General features: G+C 43.5%; 1 protein-coding gene across 1 annotated transcript in view; it reads right to left on the bottom strand.

Annotated features, from left to right (window-relative positions):
- Nucleotides 1-222: 222 nt before the first annotated feature.
- The window catches only part of FBP1 (fructose-bisphosphatase 1), a 30,639-nt gene continuing 9,330 nt past the window's right edge, over nucleotides 223-21,531 (bottom strand). The window contains 6 exon segments of the mRNA NM_001319798.1: nucleotides 223-414; nucleotides 1,994-2,113; nucleotides 3,133-3,270; nucleotides 6,272-6,412; nucleotides 14,707-14,799; nucleotides 17,734-17,896. Of these exon segments, the coding sequence (NP_001306727.1) occupies nucleotides 223-414; nucleotides 1,994-2,113; nucleotides 3,133-3,270; nucleotides 6,272-6,412; nucleotides 14,707-14,799; nucleotides 17,734-17,896 (847 nt within the window).

The following is a 21,531-nucleotide window of genomic DNA, read 5'->3' on the forward strand; positions in this document are numbered from 1 at the left end:
AGGACAAATATCTTTATTTCTTCTCTATCCACTCAGAATATATCTTGACCCTGTAGCATTATTGATTTAGCATTTTGGTTAGGTAGTGCATTACAGAGCATTTGATGGTGAAAACAGCCATACTTTTTATTTCTATGACTAGGAATGTATGGTGAACAGTCGGAATGTGATCACTATGTGAGATAAAAGGCAATTCCATTTGGTGTGGACAAGGCCCACTGTTCATTTGGCAGTGTGCTTCTTATATATCTCCAGGAATTCAGTCACATCTTCAGGAGACCCCAAGATGATGGGCGACTTCTGATGGATGTCAGTGGGAACAATGTCCAGCACAGTTTCCTTCCCGGTGGTAGCCATTCCTCCTGCCTTCTCTATGACATAGGCCATGGGGTTACATTCATACAGTAGTCTCAGCTGGAAAACAAGAGCAGCGTGCTCACACCAGAACATATTACACAGAAAAGAGATTTGTTCCATAGCAAAGTAGTGCAGAGCCGATCCAAGGTAACTGATACTTTCCTTTACCTTCCGTGAGGTTGTAAAAGCTCCCCCCATGAGATTGTGTCTAAGACTGAATGGTTAATTTAATCATTGGGTTAAGTTATGCCATCCATCAAGAGCCAGCAATAGATTGCCTGATGCATGTGAGGCAGACCACCTGGACTCAGGACTGAATGACATTTTGGCAGAACCAATGGTTCCCTTCTCTTTATAGCCCGGAGAATGGACCTAATGAGTGATTCTGTGTGTGTTTTGAATGGACCTTTGCCTATTCTAAAAGCATTTAAAGTCCATGGCAGTGTCTGGCTGCAGACATCTGGAAAGCAGACAGGCTCCTCCAAACAGTGTAATATTGTTTGCAAACTCTGTACACATTCCTTTTACAATTCTCCTAAGGCTCGAGGGTTGGGATTTAGTATGCTATACATCTTGGCATTTACTTTTAAATATTAACTTTTTTATTGTATGCATTTTCATGCAGTCTGCCTACTGAGTAGACAGCTTTTTGCAGGTGTTTCCTGACTCTATTTCCATACAGGTGTCAGGGTCAGATGTGCAAAGCTGAAAATAAAAAGGGGGGGGAGGAACCTCAATATTTACATTAAAGAACAATTTTTTGAGGCATTAGAGAAAAGTGCTATAAAGCAGGCTAATCACATAGGTTGGGATGTCAGAGGGGGCTATGATAAGAGTGGTGTTTTAAGTAAATAAGAACATCCTAGTAAACTGGATGCCACATGCCATAAACAGAGATCTGATCATATCTGAAATACATCAATTTATAACTATCTTATGGGGATCGTTGTTCCTTCTCTCATATTAAAAAAAGGTGGGGGGTCAAAAGGACACTACTTGAGAAGCAAACACACTGACCCTCTGTGTAGGAGAAAAGTGGGACACCCTTTCACCAGCATGAGCAAGCACAGCCCATCCCATGGCTTCCAGGAAGCCTGTGGGCATGAGACCAATGCATCAATAACAGCTCACCTGAAAGCTCTAGGTGTCCCCAGAGATTCTTTCCTTCTATAGAAAGGTATCATTTTCCGAGCAGCAAATGTCAGCTCATTAAGTTATTTCAATTTTCTGCCTTTTGAAAAAGCAATCAAAGAAAACCTCTATGTGGGATACATATGTGATTTGCTGCCTTGGTAATGAGGTTGGACTCTTTCATTTCACTTTATGAATGGAATTCATTCTGTCCAAGCCAAACCACATACCCACTGGAAGCACTAAGCACTTTCAGTCCCCTCTGACCATAACATCTTTACTTATCTTTAGCAACAGAAGGGCTCTCGAGAGATCATTTTTACCTGATATCACCTGACATGAACCAGGACAGCCTTTAATCTAGAAAAGAATATGCCATAGACATCCTTTGCTTCCTACTGCAGAGCATAACGGCTTCCGTGACCCTTCTTTCTTCCTCAGTCAAACCCCGTGGGCTGCAAATGAAATCTACTGCTGCTCCACCACTCATAGGGGATTTATTTACCTTTCCACTGGGGCTTTTCTTGTTAGCTGGATACATAAAGATCCCTCCATAGACTAGGGTGCGGTGTACATCGGCTACCATGGAGCCCACGTACCTGGCGCCATAGGGGGCTGAGTTGTCCTATAAGATGAAGACCAGCAATAATTAGGGTTATAAAAAGAGAGATTTCTTTCTGTCCTCTATGCTTATTCGATTCAGCAATCAAACAGAGCACCTTTTTTGAGGTGTGTATTTAGTGATGAAAATCTGTTCCCAAGAAGCAGAAAATGGGAATAATGGAGACAGCCTCTCACATCTCATAGTAGCTCAGCTTACCCAAGGAGGCCCCAAGCAGAATGGGGCAGATTTGGGCTCTGGGGTGGGGCAGGCATTTAGCAAGATCTGGCAGGAAGAAGGATTCCATGGAGCTGAGAAGCAGGGACAACGGTGAGGTTTGCATCTCACAGGAGCAGGAACTGCTCAGGAAAAGGAGAAGCTGTCTGCCTTGGGCCCGGGGAGGAGCCTGGTGCCACTGGGGCAGACGGCATTTCTAGGGAGAGGTGGAAGGAGAGATGATAAAGCTGGAGAGAGAGCCTGGGAGTCGGCTCCGAGGGCCCCAAGTGCCATACTAATAGCATTTGGGCTTCGTCCTTAGAGCACAGCAGCCTCTAGTGGTGTCAAGCTAGAATAGGACAAAATTGGATTTTCCCACATAGGACCAGCCATTTCTTCTCTTCGTTTTCAGTGATTTGTAACCTCTTTAGAGAGCTACCACAATGGATGCTAAATCTAGAGATGACACAGAAATCCATCCAGTCCACGGGGCTGGGGCCTGGGGTACAAGAATCACGTTTGTACCAACTGAGATCACGGACCCCAGAAGTGAACATGTTTTATTGCCACGATGTCATTCACCTGGCTGACATGATCGTCCTGACTTTCTTCAGTCAAGAGAAAGTGACAAAGGGGTAATGTCCCAGGACAGGGTTTCCAGTCCCCAGTACCTGAGTGGGAACTTAACCATAGGGGTCAGTGCACAGTGGAGTCCACTTACTTCCACCCCACCCCCCACCTTTGCTCTCCAGGGTAAATCATGAATCAACACATTTCTGCAAGCTCAGGGGCCATCCCCACCACCACCATCCCCAGCCCTCACTTACTGGGGGGAACTTCTTCCTCTGGACATACTCAGTGAGGGCAGGATCAAAGTCCTTCGCATAGCCCTCATTGAGGCTGTAGATGCTCCCTTTCTTTTTAATCTTCACATCCCTGTCCACCAAAATGAACTCTCCAATGGCCTGTGAAACAGAAAGGGAAGTGGAAAGGTGAGGACGTCTCCTCCAGGCCTACAGGAGAGGGTCGCAGATTGGGTTGGGGAGAAGGGGCGGCTCGAGGCCTGAGGTCACGCCTGTGCTTCAGTATATGCTTCAGTACAAAGAGCTAAGATTTTGTGTTTTCAATGAGGTGTAATTGACATAACATTATGTTAGTCTCAGGTATACAACATAATGCTTCCATATTTGTGTATGTTGTGAAATGATTACCAGCAAGGGAAATCCTTGGCCTAAGACAGGTGTGCCTTTGGGGGGGAAAAAAAGATGAGACTGGAGCTAGGATATCAGGAGAAGGTGTTCATGGTTGCTCTTATCTTAGCTTTCCGGTTTTTGTTCTGTCTTGATGTCATTTTCCCCGAGTACCCTGAGTTTACCGCATGTATAACTTCTGATGCCTTTGCTCACTGATCTGAAGACTGTTTCTCAGGACTCAAGCTTCCTCAAAGTCCCAGCACTAAGCTGATGCCTTCAGGGCTTAGATTCTTCAATGTTAATGTTAAGTCGCTTCAGTCACGTCTGACTCTTTGAGACTCTATGGACTGTAGCCTGCCAGGCTCCTCTGTCCATAGGATTCTCCAAGCAAGAATACTGGAGTGAGTTGCCATTTTGGAGATTTGAACTTGGGAAAACAGTGTCACATCACTACTGGAGCTCTGGACTGTTTGGGGCTTCTCCATGTCCCTGATAAGAGAGTGATTGAGGCTCTACCCATCTGAGAAAGAAGTTGCTCCAGAGACAGGCAAGTTAAGAAGGGAGGCCCTCCCATGGACACATCTCTCCCCAGCCACTTATTCCCATAGCAAAGCTTGGTTCCTGACAATATGGAGCACATTGAAACTAGAGAGGAAGGAAGGGAGGGAAGGAGAGAGGAGTGTAGGGAGAGAAAAGAGATGAGAAACAGTGGTCACTGAAAGGTACCATTGTGAGTGATTCTTTTTTTTTTCCTTTATGATTTTTTTTGTGAAAGTCCAGAAAATGAAGCCATTGCACAAGTGCTCATGAAGCCATGCTTCACAGACACCTCACCCTGGTACCTGGCCAAAGCATCCTACCCATGGAGGGGGTGAGTCTCTTGTACATGAAGAAAAGAGACTGAAAAGCCTATCGTACTTTAAAGCTTGCTAGAGAGGCACATAAAGCTGTTGCAGTCTTTTTAGCGGAAACTGTCAGCCAAAATGAAATGAAAGTACTATCCTGATCAGAGGCTTGCCACCCCCCGCAATCCCCACTCCGCAGGCATGGGGAGAAGAGGCTTTGTCAGCAATGGGGAGGGCAGCAAGCAGGAAGGAGGGCAGCCAGCCTGCATGGTTCTTCCAAACACTGAGTGACCATTAGGCGTGAGGACAGAAAGAGACTGTGAAACACACAGAAACTTACTCCCAGACACAACATCTGCAATCTTGAAACAAGAAGAGATTTAATGTTTCCATCAGTTCAAAGGTAATAGAGAAGTCACCAGAAGAATGTCTGGAGAAGAGGTAAATGCCCAGCAAGAGGATAAATTCACAAACATCAGTGATTTCGGAAACCAATCCCTGGGGTCAATGTGAACTTTGCTCTGGGTCTGCCACTGTTTTCCCCTGAAATAATGGCCTTTGGAGGCTTGAACTAGTGCCATTTCCTTACCCTTGTTTATTTGTTAAGTACCAGTATGCCAAGGAGCCGAAGTCCAGTTGTGCAACAGTGCAGGGGACAAAGGCAGCCTGTGTTCCAATTTCTATGACCTGCCACCCACAAACCCTGAGGCCCCACCACCAGCAGCCTGCTCCTCACAGGACCCCAGTAGGTAACGGTACCTAGTGTTCAGTTTGTCAGCAAAATGCATCAAATAAATAAAGTGCTTCATTAAATGTTATCTGAGGACATTTCTAAAACTGAAAGGTATTTATAAACTCAATTCTTTTTCCCTTGGGACACTGGACCAAAGGCATACCTACTGAAGATGATTCTATGGAGTCCACATCAAAGGTGGGTTTAATCGGGCAAAGTATTTAAAGAGAGTTCTTTGCCTGGTTTATCTGCTGTGTTAAAACTGTCATCTAACAGAGTAAATAAGCAACCCCAATTAATAGACATATGGAAGAAAGTATCCTCAAATTAAAATTAATATTCATTAGCAAATGAATATTTTTCATGGTGCCTTGGGCTCCTCTTCATGAGGGAGTTTCCTCTATAAGGTGGACTAAGAAATTATCTTCATTTCCTTATTTCCACTTCCTCAAGCTCGTCAAAGTCTTTCAAAACCACAAGAGTTCACTGAAGGTTTGCATGCACTGAAGCTTGCATTTCATTTGATGTTGCAATGCACATCAAATGAATCTGGGAGCTAATTTTGAAGAAATGAGGTGGTCTACTGCTTCAGCTGGGACACCCATTCACCTCAGGAAAATAAACTGGTAATGGAGAGAGTGGGTGGCAAACAGAACATCTAGGGCCCCATCTGGTCTATAAACGTGCTTTAGTTGGCTGGCACAGTGTTTTACACATCCAGAAACCTAACATTTTCTAAAAAGCCAGTGTTTCTTGAAACACTGGAAGCCGTAGAAGAGAGCCGCTATTCCCAAGGAGTAACAACCACTGGACCTCCCCAGTTCCCTGCCGCCCCCCACCGCCCTTCACAGTGCCTGCCATCTTGCCCCAGCACACTCCACTCATTCGTGTGGCCTGCCCAGCCCAGCAGGCATCTGAGTCAGCTCAGTAATGTCCACCCTAAAGAATTCATTGTGAAATAAAGACTCCCTCTTGTGCTCTGGACAGACACCATTTGTCACCTCAGTAATCTTCTTATAATGTACACATATGGCCCATCCATCTCTCTACCCTGCTTCCCCACCCCATCATCTCTGTCCCTCCATGGGTCTCATCTTCCACCTTTAGGAACTGACTCCCACCGCCACACACACAACAGACACTCACAGCCACCAGCCAAGCACCTAACTTTGCCCCCCACTCCGGGATCTCTCACCGGGTCCAGCATGAAGCAGTTGACTCCATTCGCCATGGCCAGGACCAACATAGTGGCACTGCCATAGAGCGCATAGCCAGCGGCCACCAGGTTCCGGCCTGGCTGCAGAGCGTCCTTCTCAGAAGGGTCATCTTTCGAAATCTAGGACAAGAAAGAAAATAAAACACATTTTTGTTTTGTTCTGTTTTGTGGTTCTTTTTGCAGTTCCTCCCTTAGCAAGATGCATTATCAAGGTGCTCTCCTAATGAAACAGGGCGTCTTCTTGGATGGGGAGGGGGACGGGGGCAGGGAGGAGGGCTTCCTCCACACACCAGTCATATCCTGATTATATTACCACAGCGACCTTCCCACCAAAACCCAAATTTCCTGCATCTGGATCCATCTTTCCAATCTGAGTCCTCCTTCAATCTTACTAATTTGATATTCCTTCATTTCTCCATTATCACTCTCAAAAAAAGAGCATGCCTCCATGCCAGCGCCCACTAATTTAATCTTATTACAGGCATCAATGTCTTTCCCTTGCCTACTCTATCTTTATTTAAACAAATTAAAACTGGGCTGCACGGCTACCAGTCTGGCGAGGAAATCAATTTCCTGATCCTGCCAGTTGGGGCACATACTCCAGTGAGCAACATGCTCCACAGCCACACAAAGAAACTCTCAGAAATACAGGCACTATCTCCCCAGGGTCATTACCATGCAGGACCATGCTCTCCATGTTTTTAACCATGACCCACAGTGAAAAATACATTTTATATCACAAACCAGTACCAATACAACTACATAAATTTAACAAAACAATACTTACACTTAGAACATGACATCTACTCTAATCTCCTTTGTTTTTTCATTAAAAACACAGCCCACTGGGTCAGTGCCTCAGTTTGTTCCCTAATACTAAGGAAAGGAACAACTTAAGGGCATGGCTCCTAAGCAGTGGTCACTAATAATTATCTTCTTAACAACTGGCTTCTATGGTCCTCAAAACAGCTGCAAACAAATCTTTCTGCTTGAAAATTCTCTACTTGAATTTAAACAGAAATGAAAATGAGCCGTTTCTGCAAATTTCATTTATTCCTTCCCCAACCACAGATTCTAGGGCCTGAGAATAAATAAGGGAATTCACATCATGATACTGGAGATGGAGGTCACCTCAGCAAACACATTCCTGGTAATTTTCCCTATAACTTTTGAATGTGTGACCCAGAGTCCAGGTACTGCAGAATCACTTGAGATGTTTATTTAAAATGCAATTCTGGGCCTGCGACCTAAACTTACTAATCAGATTTTCTAAGGTGGGCCCTGGGAATCCGCATTTTACCATGCACCATAGATGACTCTTGCACTGAAGCTTAAGAACCACTCATGTAAAAGGAAGAGTCACAAAAAATCACCTCTTTCATTTTTTTCTCGTATCTCCAAGCTTTGTGTTTAATAGTTTTCATCTAGATGGTCGGTTGGTTTCTTGGCTGGTTGGGTTGGGCCAAGTTATTTGATTTAGTTTGGTTTGTATTCCCAGGGTAGTACAGCTAAACATGGACTAAACACAGTATCAAATATTTGAGTTGTTTTCTCAAACTCCAAATTTTGCAAGTGCACAACCTTGAAAGAGGAATTGACTTCCTTCAAAACCAGTGATATAATGGGAAGAAAACAGGCAGGCTCTAAACCTCTCCTCTGTCATAACTACTTAACCCTGCAAGTGCAGCACAACATAGAACAAAGTCAGTATGTAAACAGATAAGCTGACTGGAAGCCCCTGGAGGCTTGGAGTAGTCAGTTCTCTACCAAGAAAAGTCCTTCAGAGAATCACCTCATCCAGAATCATCCATGTTGGCCTGTGGCACAAGAAAGAACAAGCTTGTATTTCCCAGATGGTCCATTGGTTAAGAATCTGTCTGTCAATGAAGGGGCTACAGGTTCAATTCCTGGTTCGGGAAGAGTCCATATGCCTCAGAGCAACTAAGCCCATGTGCAACAACAAAAGAAATCACTGCAATGAGAAGCAAGAGCACCACAACTGGAGAGTAGCCTCTACTTGATGCAACTAGAGAAAGCCCTCTTGCAACAATGAAGACCCAGCAGAGTCAAAAATTTAAAAAAAAATTTTTTTTAAAGAATGAACCACTTTTCCCTGAAATACTGTCACCAAATAATCTCAACCCTTCAACTTCCTTGCGTGGAATAAGAAATGGTAACATCTAGTGATGCTTTCTAAGGTCCACTTGACTTCACATTCCAGGATGTCTGGCTCTGGGTGAGTGATCACACCATCGTGATTATCTGGGTCATGAAGATCTTTTTTGTACAGTTCTTCTGTGTATTCTTACCACCTCTTCTTAATATCTTCTGTGTTTTTAAGGTCTATACAATTTCTGTCCTTTATCGAGCCCATCTTTGCATGAAATGTTGCCTTGGTATAGTGGAGGTGATGGAATTCCAGTTGAGCTATTTCAAATCCTGAAAGATGATGCTGTGAAAGTGCTGCACTCAATATGCCAGCAAATTTGGAAAACTCAGCAGTGGCCACAGGACTGGAAAAGGTCAGTTTTCATTCCAATCCCAAAGAAAGGCAATGCCAAAGAATGCTCAAACGACCGCACAACTGCACTCATCTCACACGCTAGTAAAGTAATGCTCAAAATTCTCCAAGCCAGGCTTCAGCAATACGTGAACTGTGATCTTCCAGATGTTCAAGCTGGTTTTAGAAAAGGCAGAGGAACCAGAGATCAAATTGCCAAATCCGCTGGATCATCGAAAAAGCAAGAGAGTTCCAGAAAAATATCTATTTCTGCTTTATTGACTATGCCAAAGCCTTTGACTGTGTGGATCACAATAAACTCTGGAAAATTCTGAAAGAGATGGGAATACCAGACCACCAAACCTGCCTCTTGAGAAATCTGTATGCAGGTCAGGAAGCAACAGTTAGGACTGGACATGGAACAACAGATTGGTTCCAAATAAGAAAAGGAGTACGTCAAGGCTGTATATTGTCACCCTGCTTATTTAACTTATATGCAGAGTACATCATGAGAAACGCTGGGCTGGAGGAAGCACAAGCTGGAATCAAGATTGCCAGGAGAAATCTCAATAACCTCAGATATGCAGATGACAGCACCCTTATGGCAGAAAGTGAAGAGGAACTAAAAAGCCTCTTGATGAAAGTGAAGGACAAGAGTGAAAAAGTTGGCTTAAAGCTCAACATTCAGAAAACTAAGATCATGGCATCCAGTCCCATCACTTCATGGGAAATAGATGGGGAAACAGTGGAAACAGTGTCAGACTTTATTTTTTTTGGCTCCAAAATCACTGAAGGTGGTGATTGCAGCCATGAAATTAAAAGATACTTACTCCTTGGAAGGAAAGTTATGACCAACCTAGATAGCATATTAAAAAGCAGAGACATTACTTTGCCAACAAAGGTCTGTCTAGTCAAGGCTATGGCTTTTCCAGTGGTCATGTATGGTTGTGAGAGTTGGACTATAAAGAAAGCTGAGCACCAAAGAACTGATGCTTTTGAACTGTGGTGTTGGAGAAGACTCTTGAGAGTCCCTTGGACTGCAAGGAGATCCAACCAGTCCATCCTAAAGGAGATCAGTCCTGGGTGTTCATTGGAAGGACTGATGCTAAAGCTGAAACTCCAATACTTTGGCCACTTCATGTGAAGAGTTGACTCATTGGAAAAGACTCTGATCCTGGGAGGGGTTGGGGGCAGGAGGAGAAGGGGATGACAGAGGATAAGATGGCTGGATGGCATCACCAACTCAATGGACATGAGTTTGAGTGAACTCTGGGAGTTGGTGATGGACAGGGAGGCCTGGTGTGCTGCGATTCTTGGGGTCGCAAAGAGTTGGACATGACTGAGCAACTGAACTGAACTGAACATTTTCTATGATCCATATGCTCAAAAGAAATACAAAGTAATTCCATCTAGTCATGGAGTTGGAGGAATTTTTTTCTAGCCCAAACCCCTTTCTAATGCCCAACCTCCTCCAAACCCCCAACAATGAATGCCTTTATTCAAAAAGAACCTATTACAGTCTCATGTGGATGCTCACAGACCAATGTGCAAAAAGCTTGGCAAAAATTAGAAAGCCTCTGGACCCTACCTTTTTCTACTTATCACAGGCCACCATCTGCTGCAGGTATTGCTTTGTTTTAACCCATGCTACTCCATATAGAGCATTAAAGACACCATGGATTCTGGAGACTTGAGGTGGTAGAGAAGAAAGTCAGGCAGAAGTGGTGTGGGGCTGTCATGTCAACAGTCTTCCCACAGAGGGACAACCCAACCCTCCCTAGAAGTTCTCAAAAGACATTTGGCAGCATCTCCAGTAACTCAGCCAATATTACTCACTACTGTACCAACCTAGTGTACAAAAAATATATATACAATGAGGTCTCTGATCTCAAGGGGTGTATAATCTGGAGTGAACATCAGCTGATTTTGCCTGGCCAGCATGCTTCACTCTTCTGCTGACAACTGAACTTTAATCTTCCTTAAGATACTGTCCCCCTCACTCTTAGCTCCAATGGTGGGCACATGACCCTGACTTGACCAGTCAGATCACTGCATGCCTTAGGCCACAGTGACTGGTTGAGAGATGGACTCATGACGTAAGTCAAGCCAAGCAGGGCTGATGAGGTGAAATCCCTGTTGAAATTGTTGGACAAGAGATTTCCATCTTCTTTTACTTGTCTATTAACTTTTGGCTGTGATGGGTCTTCATTGCTGCATGCGGGCTTTCTCTAGTTGCCACAAGCGGAGGCTACTCTTCCTTTGTGGTGCATGGCTTCTCACTGCAGTGGCTTCTCTTGTTGAGGAGCACAGGCTCTAGGTCCACAGGCTTCCGTAGTTGCCTCATGTAGGTTCAGTGCAGTGGCCTCTAGGGCATCCGGGCTCTAGAGTCCAGGCTTAGTAGTTGTGGCACATGGGCTTAGTTGCCCTGTTCATGTGGAATCTTCCGGGACCAGGGATAGAACCCATGTCCCCTGTACTGGCAGGTGAATTCTTAACCACTGGACCATCAGGGAAGTCTAAGTTTTGCATCTTCTGTTTGAGTTACTGAAAGGATTGAATGTAAGCCCAGACCTACTGGGAACCATTCTTCTACCAGAAAGGAGGGAGCTATAGAGATAGAAAGTGTCCTGTTATGTGAGTGTCTGAGTCCTTGAAAACAGCTGTACTACCCAGTGGACTTTCTAGTTACATACACCCATCATTTTCCATTCCCTTCCCTCCTTCCTTTCTCTCCTTAAGTTGGTTTGAGTTGTGAAACTGTGTGTTGGATATTAATAGAAAAAGCAAGTAATATTAATGGCTACTATTTATTGAGCACTTTTTATGTGCCAGGCACTATTTTCATTGCTGTTATGCTTAATTTTCAATATCTTGTCCTTACGGATAAGGAAATAAGAGGTTATATTGCCCAAGGTCCCACAAACCTAGTAAGTGTCAATGTCAGGAAGCCATATTCTATATGGCTATTAAGACTCTCTGTGTCCAGTTAAGGGAAGTGAATTGGATTCTGAAGCTGCTAGAGCACATCTGAAACTCTGCTTTTACTTCTGGGGACAGGATATGTTTAACGGATATTAAAAATTAGAATGTATCCAATAGAGGATAAGCACACTAGAGAGAGGTCGAAAAATCATCTCACATGAAAGATATTTAACTTAAGATTTAAAAGAAAGGGCTTTCCACGTGGTGCTAGTGGTAAAGAACCCTCCTGCCAATACAGGAGACTTAAAAGAAAGAGACTTGGGTTTGATCCCTGGGTCAGAAAGATCCCCTGGAGAAGGAAATGGCAACCCACTCCAGTATTCTTGCCTGGAGAATTCCATGGGCAGAGGACCCTGATGGGCTACAGTCCATAGGGTCGCAAAGAGTTGAACATGACTGAAGCGACTTTGCAAGCTTCAAAAGAGAGAGAGAGGAGGGCAAAAAAGCCATTTCCACGCATGTAAAAGAATCTTATTTTCTAATGATACAAAAGGCCATTATGAGCAACAGGGAGACAGATTTTGATTCAATATTTGGACAAACACTCATTCAACACCTCAGGAAATTCTACCCCTTCTGAATATCTCCAGCCAGAGGCAGGGTGATACTTCTGGAGGTGCCATGGCAGGAACTTCATAGAAACACTGGAACACAGGCCCTAAGAGATCCCTTTGGAGCCTGTTTCCAGGCATCTTGTGGGCAAGACCAGCTCACTGTTGCCGGATTCCGGATACCAAGTGATGTTATGCCACTGAGTGGGTGCACCAGGAAGCTGAATTCCAGCCCAGAACCAGCTCTGCAGAAAGCAGGAGAGGCCTCCTTTAAAACATCAGACATTTCAGTATTTACGCCCTGTAAGCTCTCAAATGGCTTCAAACAATCAATAAGGCTATTGAAAACTGAAATGACTTAAAGGCGATGTGACACTCATCACCTCTCTGTCTTTAAGAGAGTCACTTCAGGTTTATTGAGAAGAGTGTGGAGATGCATTGTTGAGTTCTTCCAGCATTTGTAACTCAAGCTGCCGTTGCAAGCTGTTTTTATTTTTTTTCAGTTGATAGTGTCAGTTTCCCAATTTTTTTCTCCCTTAAAAGAGTCTTTATTGGGGGAGGGGGCTTGAGGTAGAAACTGGGGCTGGCAAATGTTAATGCTGCTTTAGCTTTGGTTGAGTCATCAACCAAAAGCCTACCTCTATATGAAGAATTTTGCTACAAAGCTCTCTTGTATACTATAATATTTAGATCTGCTACCTTGCAGATAAAATTACATGCCTGCATATCTATACCAAGAATGGAATATTTCATGGTATGACTTGAAAGATAGATTAATTCCCGCCTTTGTCTTTCTGGTATGAGTATTAGAACCTTCAATTACTTAAACTGTCTCCCAGCCAAGACAAATGCAAAATTTATTTCAGTAACGAAAGAAAACTGTCCCACGGTGGTCCTACTCTCCATGTTTGAAAGGAGATTATGTGCAATACTAGACAAGTCACTTTGAAAAGTAACGCACAAATTGCAGTCTCAGTTCTTAAGTTATGGCCTCTATATCCCAGAATGGGGGAGTTGGAGGAAGCTCGGAGGTCAGCTGAATTAGCTGCCTCGTCCATTAAGATGAAGGAAAGGGCTCAGCCTCAAAGGCATCTGTAAAGTTTTATTTCTAAAATAAACAAGAGGACTGAAGACAAGATGACACATTTTAGATTTCATCGTGTTTTATGATGGACCCACAGGTATTTATCTATTTTTCACTTGTCTGTATATTTGAACTCTCTCCCACCTGCCAGCCCTCCACACACAGACTTAAAGAGAGGCTTTAGAGGTAGAGTTCCTGCACAGGTCATGCGGGTAGAAGAGACACAGGGCAGAAATCTGGATCCCCATGCTGTACCAGTGTGCTTTCTGTAATTTATAACAAAGGAGTTCAGGGTCAGCAAACTCCTCCCATAAACCAACAGAGAGTAAATATTCTAGGCTTTACTGTCAGAGTCCTTATCACAAGCACTTAACCCTGCCTGTGTCGTGCAAAATCAGCCAAAGGCAACATGTAAACAAGCAAGCTGACCATATGTCATTAAAACTTTATTTATGGAGACTGAAAATTAAGTTTCATATAAATGTCACGGGTCATGAAATATTATTCTTTTAATTTTCTTTTTAGCCATTCAAAAATGCCAAAGAGTTATTTTTTTGTTCACAGGCCATAGCAATCAGGCAATGGGCTGGATTGGGCCGGGGGAGACCATAGTCTGCAGACTTGATTTAGAAAATTTAAAGGACAGTTTTGATATAATCCCTACTGTTGTCACACTCTCACAATTCTCAATTCACATGGTTATCAGTGCTACAGCTATGCACCGTCTCTTCCCACCTACCTCTTACTACATTTTCTTTTAACAACTTAATAGATTTTCACCATGCAGTTAATGCTGGAAAAAGTCATAACTTGAGAAATAAGGGTTTTGTGTGTGTTTTGTTTTTTTTTTTTTCCCTGGTGGCTCAGGTCGTAGAGAATCTGTCTGTGATATGGGAGACCTGTGTTTGATCCCTGGGTTGGGAAGATCCCCTGGAGAAGGGAATGGCTACTTACTTCAGTATTCTTGCCCAGAGAATTCCATGGACAGAGGAGTCTGGCAGGCTACAGTCCATGGGGTCACAAAGAGTTGGACACAACTGAGTGACTAACACTTTCACTTTGGGGCTTCCCTGGTTACTTAGCTGGTAAATAATCTGCCTGCAATGCAGGAGACCTCGGTTCGATTCCTGGGTTGGAAAGATCCACTGAAGAAGGATAGGCTATCCCCCTACTTCAAGCCTCATGGGGTTTCATGATGTACAGTCTGGCTGTGCCATCAATAGTGAAACAGGACTGGATGTTCAACCTTAACTCTACTTTTGATCCCAAACCAGCTGCTTGATCCATTACATTTTACCTTTTTGTAGATGCCAAAGATGGTTCCAATGGACACAAGGCAGTCGATGTTGGATGATCCATCAAGGGGATCAAAACAGACCACATATTTACCCTGAACAAAAAAGAAAGAAAATATTAATACAACTTTGCTTTTAAAATGAATACATTGTAACAAAACAGAGAATATACACTAAGAGGTTAAAAGAAGAAATCTAAGTGAAAATTCAAGAAATGTGTTTATTTATACTCTGTCAGGGAAGGTATGAGATGGTACACAGAGTGAAAACAATAACAAATATATATCAAAAGATCATTAGGAAGAGAAACACAGAATAGGAGGCATAGATGAAGGTGAGAAATAAAAACATTAAATAATAATTTATTATATCATTGATTTGAATGAATCATCATTATGGTTTGAGTTTCCTGGCAGTCAAGGAAGAAGAGAAACAAGATTAGTCACTTCATTCTCTTTATTCATAAGGGAAATGTTAGTTGCTCAGTCGTGTCTGACTCTTTGTGACCCCATGGACTGTAGCTTGCCAGGCTCCTCTATTAATCCATGGAATTCTCCAAGCAAGAACACTGGAGTGGGTACCCATTCCTTTCTCCAGGGGATCTTCCCGACCCAGGGATCAAAACCATGTCTCCCACACTGCAGGCAGATTCTTTACTGTTTGAGCCACAAATGTAATAATTTAGGTGAAATAAAGTCAACATTAAGGTCTATAAGAAAATTTTCATGTCGTTCCTACAGTTGACACTTGGGGTTACAATGCACAGAGTTCTCACCCATATTCCTATTATAATTCCCAAAGGAAATAACCCTCAACTATAGTGGAACTACCAAAGATTCAGTCTACGGACAGGATTTTCAGTGGTACTCTGTACCTGATTGGTATTGGTTCTCAAGAGCCAATTGTGCACATCTCTTCCCAACTCTATTTTCAGTGATGTCATGTTGATAACTTAAAATCAATTATGGGACACCATTTCACAGTTTCAAGTGACAAGTGCTACAAATTAAAGATTTTTTTTTCTAATAGAGAAACAGTTTACCAGCATACCACTGGAAATTTTCCTTCTCCAAGTTAGCCACTTTAATACGTGGTTTTAAAATTTTTGCATCAAATTAAGGCACTTCTCTGATTCCCTGGCTTCTTGCTCCTAACAAATCCTCCTGGCCAATGCAGGAGAAACTGTCATCAGGAAAACAGGAGTATGCTTATCACTACAGTGCATTGTAATCAGAGAAGTTGGGCTGACAGAGAATATTAAACAGCAAATTCAATCCTAAAATTAACATGCCCAAAACTGATAAGTACCTTTAGAAACACAGCAGAGAACAATACGAACTTCAGTAGTATTTTAGGAATGACACAAAGCAATCAAATTGGATGTGACTCTCCATTTCTCTTATAAAGGTTAGATTGGATATCAGGCAGTGTCTTTAAATTGACCTCCTGTTGCTTTTTTCTCATCATACTCCTTCAGGTCCTCAATTCATCTCAAACAGGGAAAGATAGTAAGCCCTAAAACTGCATTTTTCTACTCAAAAGGTATTATTAGTATTATATGATTGTTGTTCAATAAAACCTGGATATACCCTTTCATTCACTTTTTCAACAATAATCTACTGTTGATCCCCTACAATGCACCAGGTATTGTGCCAGATGCTGGGATATAGAGAATAGAAATTGTTCTCTGCCCTCAAGAAGCAATCAGATTGGAGTGGAGCAGGACCTATAGGGCTTTCTTAGGAAAGATCCTCTCCCCCACCCCTATGTCCTCTGCCTGCCTTTTGTCTGTAGAAAAACACTTTGGCCAAAGAATAAATTCAATCAAGGAAAACAATCAAGGAAGACCAAATAATAGTTTAGTCATTAAGCAAAGTCAAGAACCTTTATTTCTTTCTTCTGAGCCATATCCCTTGAGCTGTTTTGCAGATACTGAATCCCCCACCAGGTAGAAGAAGTTAACTACATGAAAACCAGGCTAACCATTAAGCTTACACAATTATTTTTAAGAACTAGCTTCAAGGAGATGGGAACAAACTGACCCTGGAGTTGAAGATTAGCCGTATTTAAAACAATCAAGATGACACTGATCAGACCACTACATGACCAATTTCAAGATGACTGTCAGGGCCGTGCTGTTCTGCATACAGCTCCTTCCCTCTGCCTATAACTCCCTGAAACTCCCCTCTAAAAACTCTTGCCCCTAGATCAGCAGCAGGGAGTTTGTTCTTTGGGATATGAGTCCACCTTCTCCCCAACATGACTGGTTTCCTCAATAACGCTATCTTTCCTTTTACCCAACACTTGTCTCTCAGTGGGCTTCCCTTGTGGCTCAGCTGGGAAAGAATCTGCCTGAAATGCAGGAGACCTGGGTTCCATCCCTGGGTTGGGAAGATCTCCTGGAGAAGGGAAAGCCTACCCACTCCCATATTCTGGCCTAGAGAATTCAGGTCTAGTTCTCTGGCCCAGAGAACTATACAGTCCATGGGGTTGCAAGAGTCAGACACAACAGAGCAACTTTCACTTTCCCTTTTTTTCTCTCAGTATTTGATTCTTGAGCAACCTACGTTTGGTAACAAGATTAATAAGATTCCAATGGATTCTAATGCATGAATCACTGATAGGAACTTAGCTAGCAATTTAGATTGGCAGAAAGGTTGGTTGTGAAGATTGGAAACTAAGTGAATGGAGGTGAAGCAAATGATGTAGTTAACAGAAGACAGACTTTGTAGAGCTTTGAACATGACAATTAAAAGAAGTGGAGATAAATATGAATATATTTGAGTCTCTCCCATGAATGAGCACATAGGAGAGATGATAACAGAATAGACTGTGGTGAAAGTGTGGACAGGAAAGGACAGTCTGAGATATGGCAGTGAGGAGGAATCTGTGAAATGATGACTGGTGGTTCAGGAGGGATCTAGGGTGAGTCTTAAGAATCCAGCTTGGTTGAACAAGTGGAGTCATTGATGAAGCCAGAAAGAAAAATGATTACATTAAAACCCTCAGTAGCGTAGGAGCAGACCCACCCTTTTCTCAGGTTCTACTATTATGGCATGTTTATCTTCTTCTGATACAAGAACACAGGTAGCAAAAGATGACTTTAACACATTAACAACCAGGTCATTGGAGAGGACATCCAGCTTCTTCACTTGATCTCCCGTCACATTGGTAGTGCCAGCAATTCCATAGCTAGAGGGGAAAAAAAAAAGCCACAAAAATATAAGCCGTGAATACCAGAATGTTAGTGCATCTATAAAGTCACTAAAAGAGAGCATTTGGTAAGATTTAGAAGAAATGAAAGGAGACACATGGTTTGGGAGAAACAGAATGAGAAGGATGGCTGTCTCTCTGGAGTGGCTTCTGGAAGGAAGGCAATATTGTCACTCACCTGTCCAATGCCTAGCATGATAACCAGCACAGCTTTGTGGCTAAATCCATGTTTCTCAGCCTTTTTCTCATTATGGCCCTAAGGAGGCTTATTTTTTTCCTCTAACACACTCCCCCATGAAAATTTAATATTCCAGATAAAGTGTGTCAGTTTATGCACTATATGTCCATATGTTTCATACCTAAAATGACTGTTTTTTTCACCACCACCAATAACGAATTTTTACCCCTGAATGCATGAGTCAATGAGTTAATGTCTCTCACCTACAGTGAGTTAGGTGAGAGACAAAGCAAGCAAAGAAATCTTCTGTGTGGGAGGGAGCCTGAGATGGGAACTAAGCCAAGGGATCTATGGTTTTATAGCTGACAAGATCCTAAAAGAAAATAAATATTGACGGATCCCACCACCTCCTTTTATAGAGGAAGCTCACTCTAAGATACCTTCTCTAAACTGGAGCAGGAGAGCAGACGTGAGAAGCTCACTTTGACTTCCAGGCCAGGCCTCTCCTGGTGTTACCTCACAACCTCCAGCAGGAGTCCTAGGGGCTGGAGGGAGTAGGAAGTCCGGAGTCCTTACTTTATGTGCAAGGTACCTGCAAATCAGTAATTGTGGAATTCCCAGAAACCAAATAGTTGGTCCAAAGTAGAGCCTAGTTTGTTAGAATGAGGGAAGAAAAGGGTTGTCATAGCCTGGGGTTGAATAGGAACACTGAAAGGAGGGGAAATGTTTTTGAAGAAGGATGCACAGAACATGAGAAGAGGCTGGATGTGGAGAGGGAAAGAGTAAGAGCATTGAAGATAATGCCAAACAGCTGAGAGTGGGTGTTACGGAGCACCTTGGCTGAGATGGCTGGGAGCACTTATCTGGGGACTGACTGTCATGGTATTCACTGCTTCAACTCTCAAAGATGCATTTTCTCTACACATAACTTGGAAGACTCTGGCTGGTCAAAACTGAGCCAGCACCCAAATGGCTCATCTGGCCTGACTCTCTCCAGGAAGTAACCCCAGTTATCACCGAGCCCATTCTCCAGTGTCATCTCTTTCAGCATCATTTTCCCGCCCACCTGGAAACATCATCTCATCCCTCCAGCCCTCCTCCAAACCCTTTTCTTTTCATTATGTCACTCCTATTTCATGAATGAAAGACCAAGGGATCTATCAGACTTGCAGCTGAAGTTTTGCTTCTCCTTCCACACAATCTCTTTCTCACTTCAATTAAGAGGCTGATGTTGATGAAGAAGGAAGGCAGCCAGATTCTGGGTTGAACTAGGGCCTGGCTGGACCCAACCACTCACTGGCCTCCATCTCCCTCAACAGCCCTACTGGCATCAATTGGCTCTCCTTCCTAGCCTGACATTTCCACCATTAAAATCATCACTAATTCAAAAGGGCAAACAACATTGATGGAAAAGAATATGGGGTTCCTGACAGAGACCTGGCTCGGCTCTCAGCTTTACAAATCCTTTGCTTTCTCTGAGCTCTCCTTTTCACTCATGAACATGGAGGGCAATGATACCTCATGGGGATGCTGGAGGATTACACACATCGCATATACACAAAGGGTTTAGCACAGCTCTTGACTCTCAATGTTAAATCCCCTGTTTGTCCACTAAAAGGAGCCCTCATTAAGAATCTGCAGCACTATGGGAGGATTCTCAAGATCCACCTTGCTTCACCCATCATCGTATTGCCATGATTGTTTAACTTTTAATTCCATGAGGATGAGGATAGAGGGGTATGTTTTCCCCCACTGTGTCCCAGCTTCCATCACATAGTAGGCCCTCAAGCAATACTTGCTAAAAAGTATCCACTGAAGAGAATAGAAACTCAAGCCTGAAGAAATGAGTATAGGAATCAGTAGACTTCAAGGTCACTCCACACCCTGGAGTGTGGAAGAAGCCTCTGGCACAGTCCCCAGAGGGACTGGCCTATGGGGACAGCTCCAGGGAGGCCTGGGGGGCTGGGACAGGTGGATGAGCCACCGAGGCAAGCGTGGGCAATACCTACTTTCCACGTTCCACCTGCTCAGGCGCCTGGCTCAGTGAGTTGGGTGAAGAGCAGTCAGGCCTCAGCCCTCTCACTCAAAATCTTCCCAGAGGCCTGTGTGAGTGATTATTTACTCTGCAAATATTTTTTGTCCCCGCTGTACTGAGTGCTAGGGTTACAGTGCTAAACAAGATGCCATTCAGCATCTAACCCTCATGGAGCTTAGTGAGTGTGGAAAACAAGAAATCAATACGTACTTCGAATGAATAAGATAATGTCAGAAAGTGACAGGTGCTCTCATTTTAATAAAAGGAAACCAGGTGCTGGGGGACGGCTGGGAAAGGGTCAAGATGGTCAAGGAAGATCTCACTGCAAGGGAGCAGTTCCAGCTGAAGGATACTTTGGATGTTTTCCAAACAAAAATGAAGCTATGACAAAGCCCTAAGAGAGTCCAAATAAGCCAGCCAGTAATGATTCCAAAGAACAGCTCTGGGTTAGTAGTTTATCCAAAGGAACAAGGACTTTGTTTTTCACATATTTCCAAATGGGAAGGGTTGCTCTGTGCACATTTATACAAGTAACTTTTTTTAAACCTCAAAGTCTTTCCTATGCTGTGGGCTACAAGAGGCTATAGTCAGCCTCAGGGCAGCTGGCTCATCCAGCCGGGACCACCAGCCGGGTTCCATACTGCTGTTCTAGGGTTATAAGGTGGCTCCTGCCCTGGGGTCACACCACCTCTCATGGGGAGTCAGCTGCAGGATGAACACTGTGGGGGACACTCCCCATACCAGAACCCAAATGGCCATCTTCATGGCCAAACCATGCAGACCTCTGTGATGGCCCTGCCTCCCTGCCTGGACAGGTGGTCACCCCTCCATCCTCCTCTTTAGCCCTGTGGAGGCTCCTTCCACTGTTCTAACCAGAAAGATCCTTCCCCATCTTTCCTCCAGTTGCCTGTGAAGCATAAAAAAAAAAGAAAAGAGATTATTCTGGGCCCCTTAAAGTCAAGATTCAGGCACTTTCTAGGATATCTTGTGAGAAGCTTTCCCTTACTGGGACCTTGTGTTAGGAAGGTCTTCAAGAAGGATCAGGAAAGTGACTCTAAGGTAGAAACAGGCTTCAGTATGAAGAATGCCAATGAATGAAGAATTCCTGCCATCTCAGTAGTGACGATATCTGAGTCAATACCCCCATCACCTTGGTTTCTGCATGATGCACCTTAGCGTGTGAAGTTAGCTTTATCTCACACGGCCCTGCTTCATCCTGCCCAGGAATGACGAGCCAGGACTAAGCAAATGCTCAGTCAGGCTTCCCCCAAGACGTCTCACGAGGGTTCCCCAGAAGGGAAGCAAGACCTGGACAGTACATATTCTATGGATCAATGAAAAGTCGGAAGCAGGAAAGGATTCTGCAACTTTTTTTTTTTCTTTTTTTACTTTTTGGCCACA

Source organism: Bubalus bubalis, chromosome 3 (assembly GCF_019923935.1).
Source record: "Bubalus bubalis isolate 160015118507 breed Murrah chromosome 3, NDDB_SH_1, whole genome shotgun sequence".
NCBI lineage: Eukaryota > Metazoa > Chordata > Mammalia > Artiodactyla > Bovidae > Bubalus > Bubalus bubalis.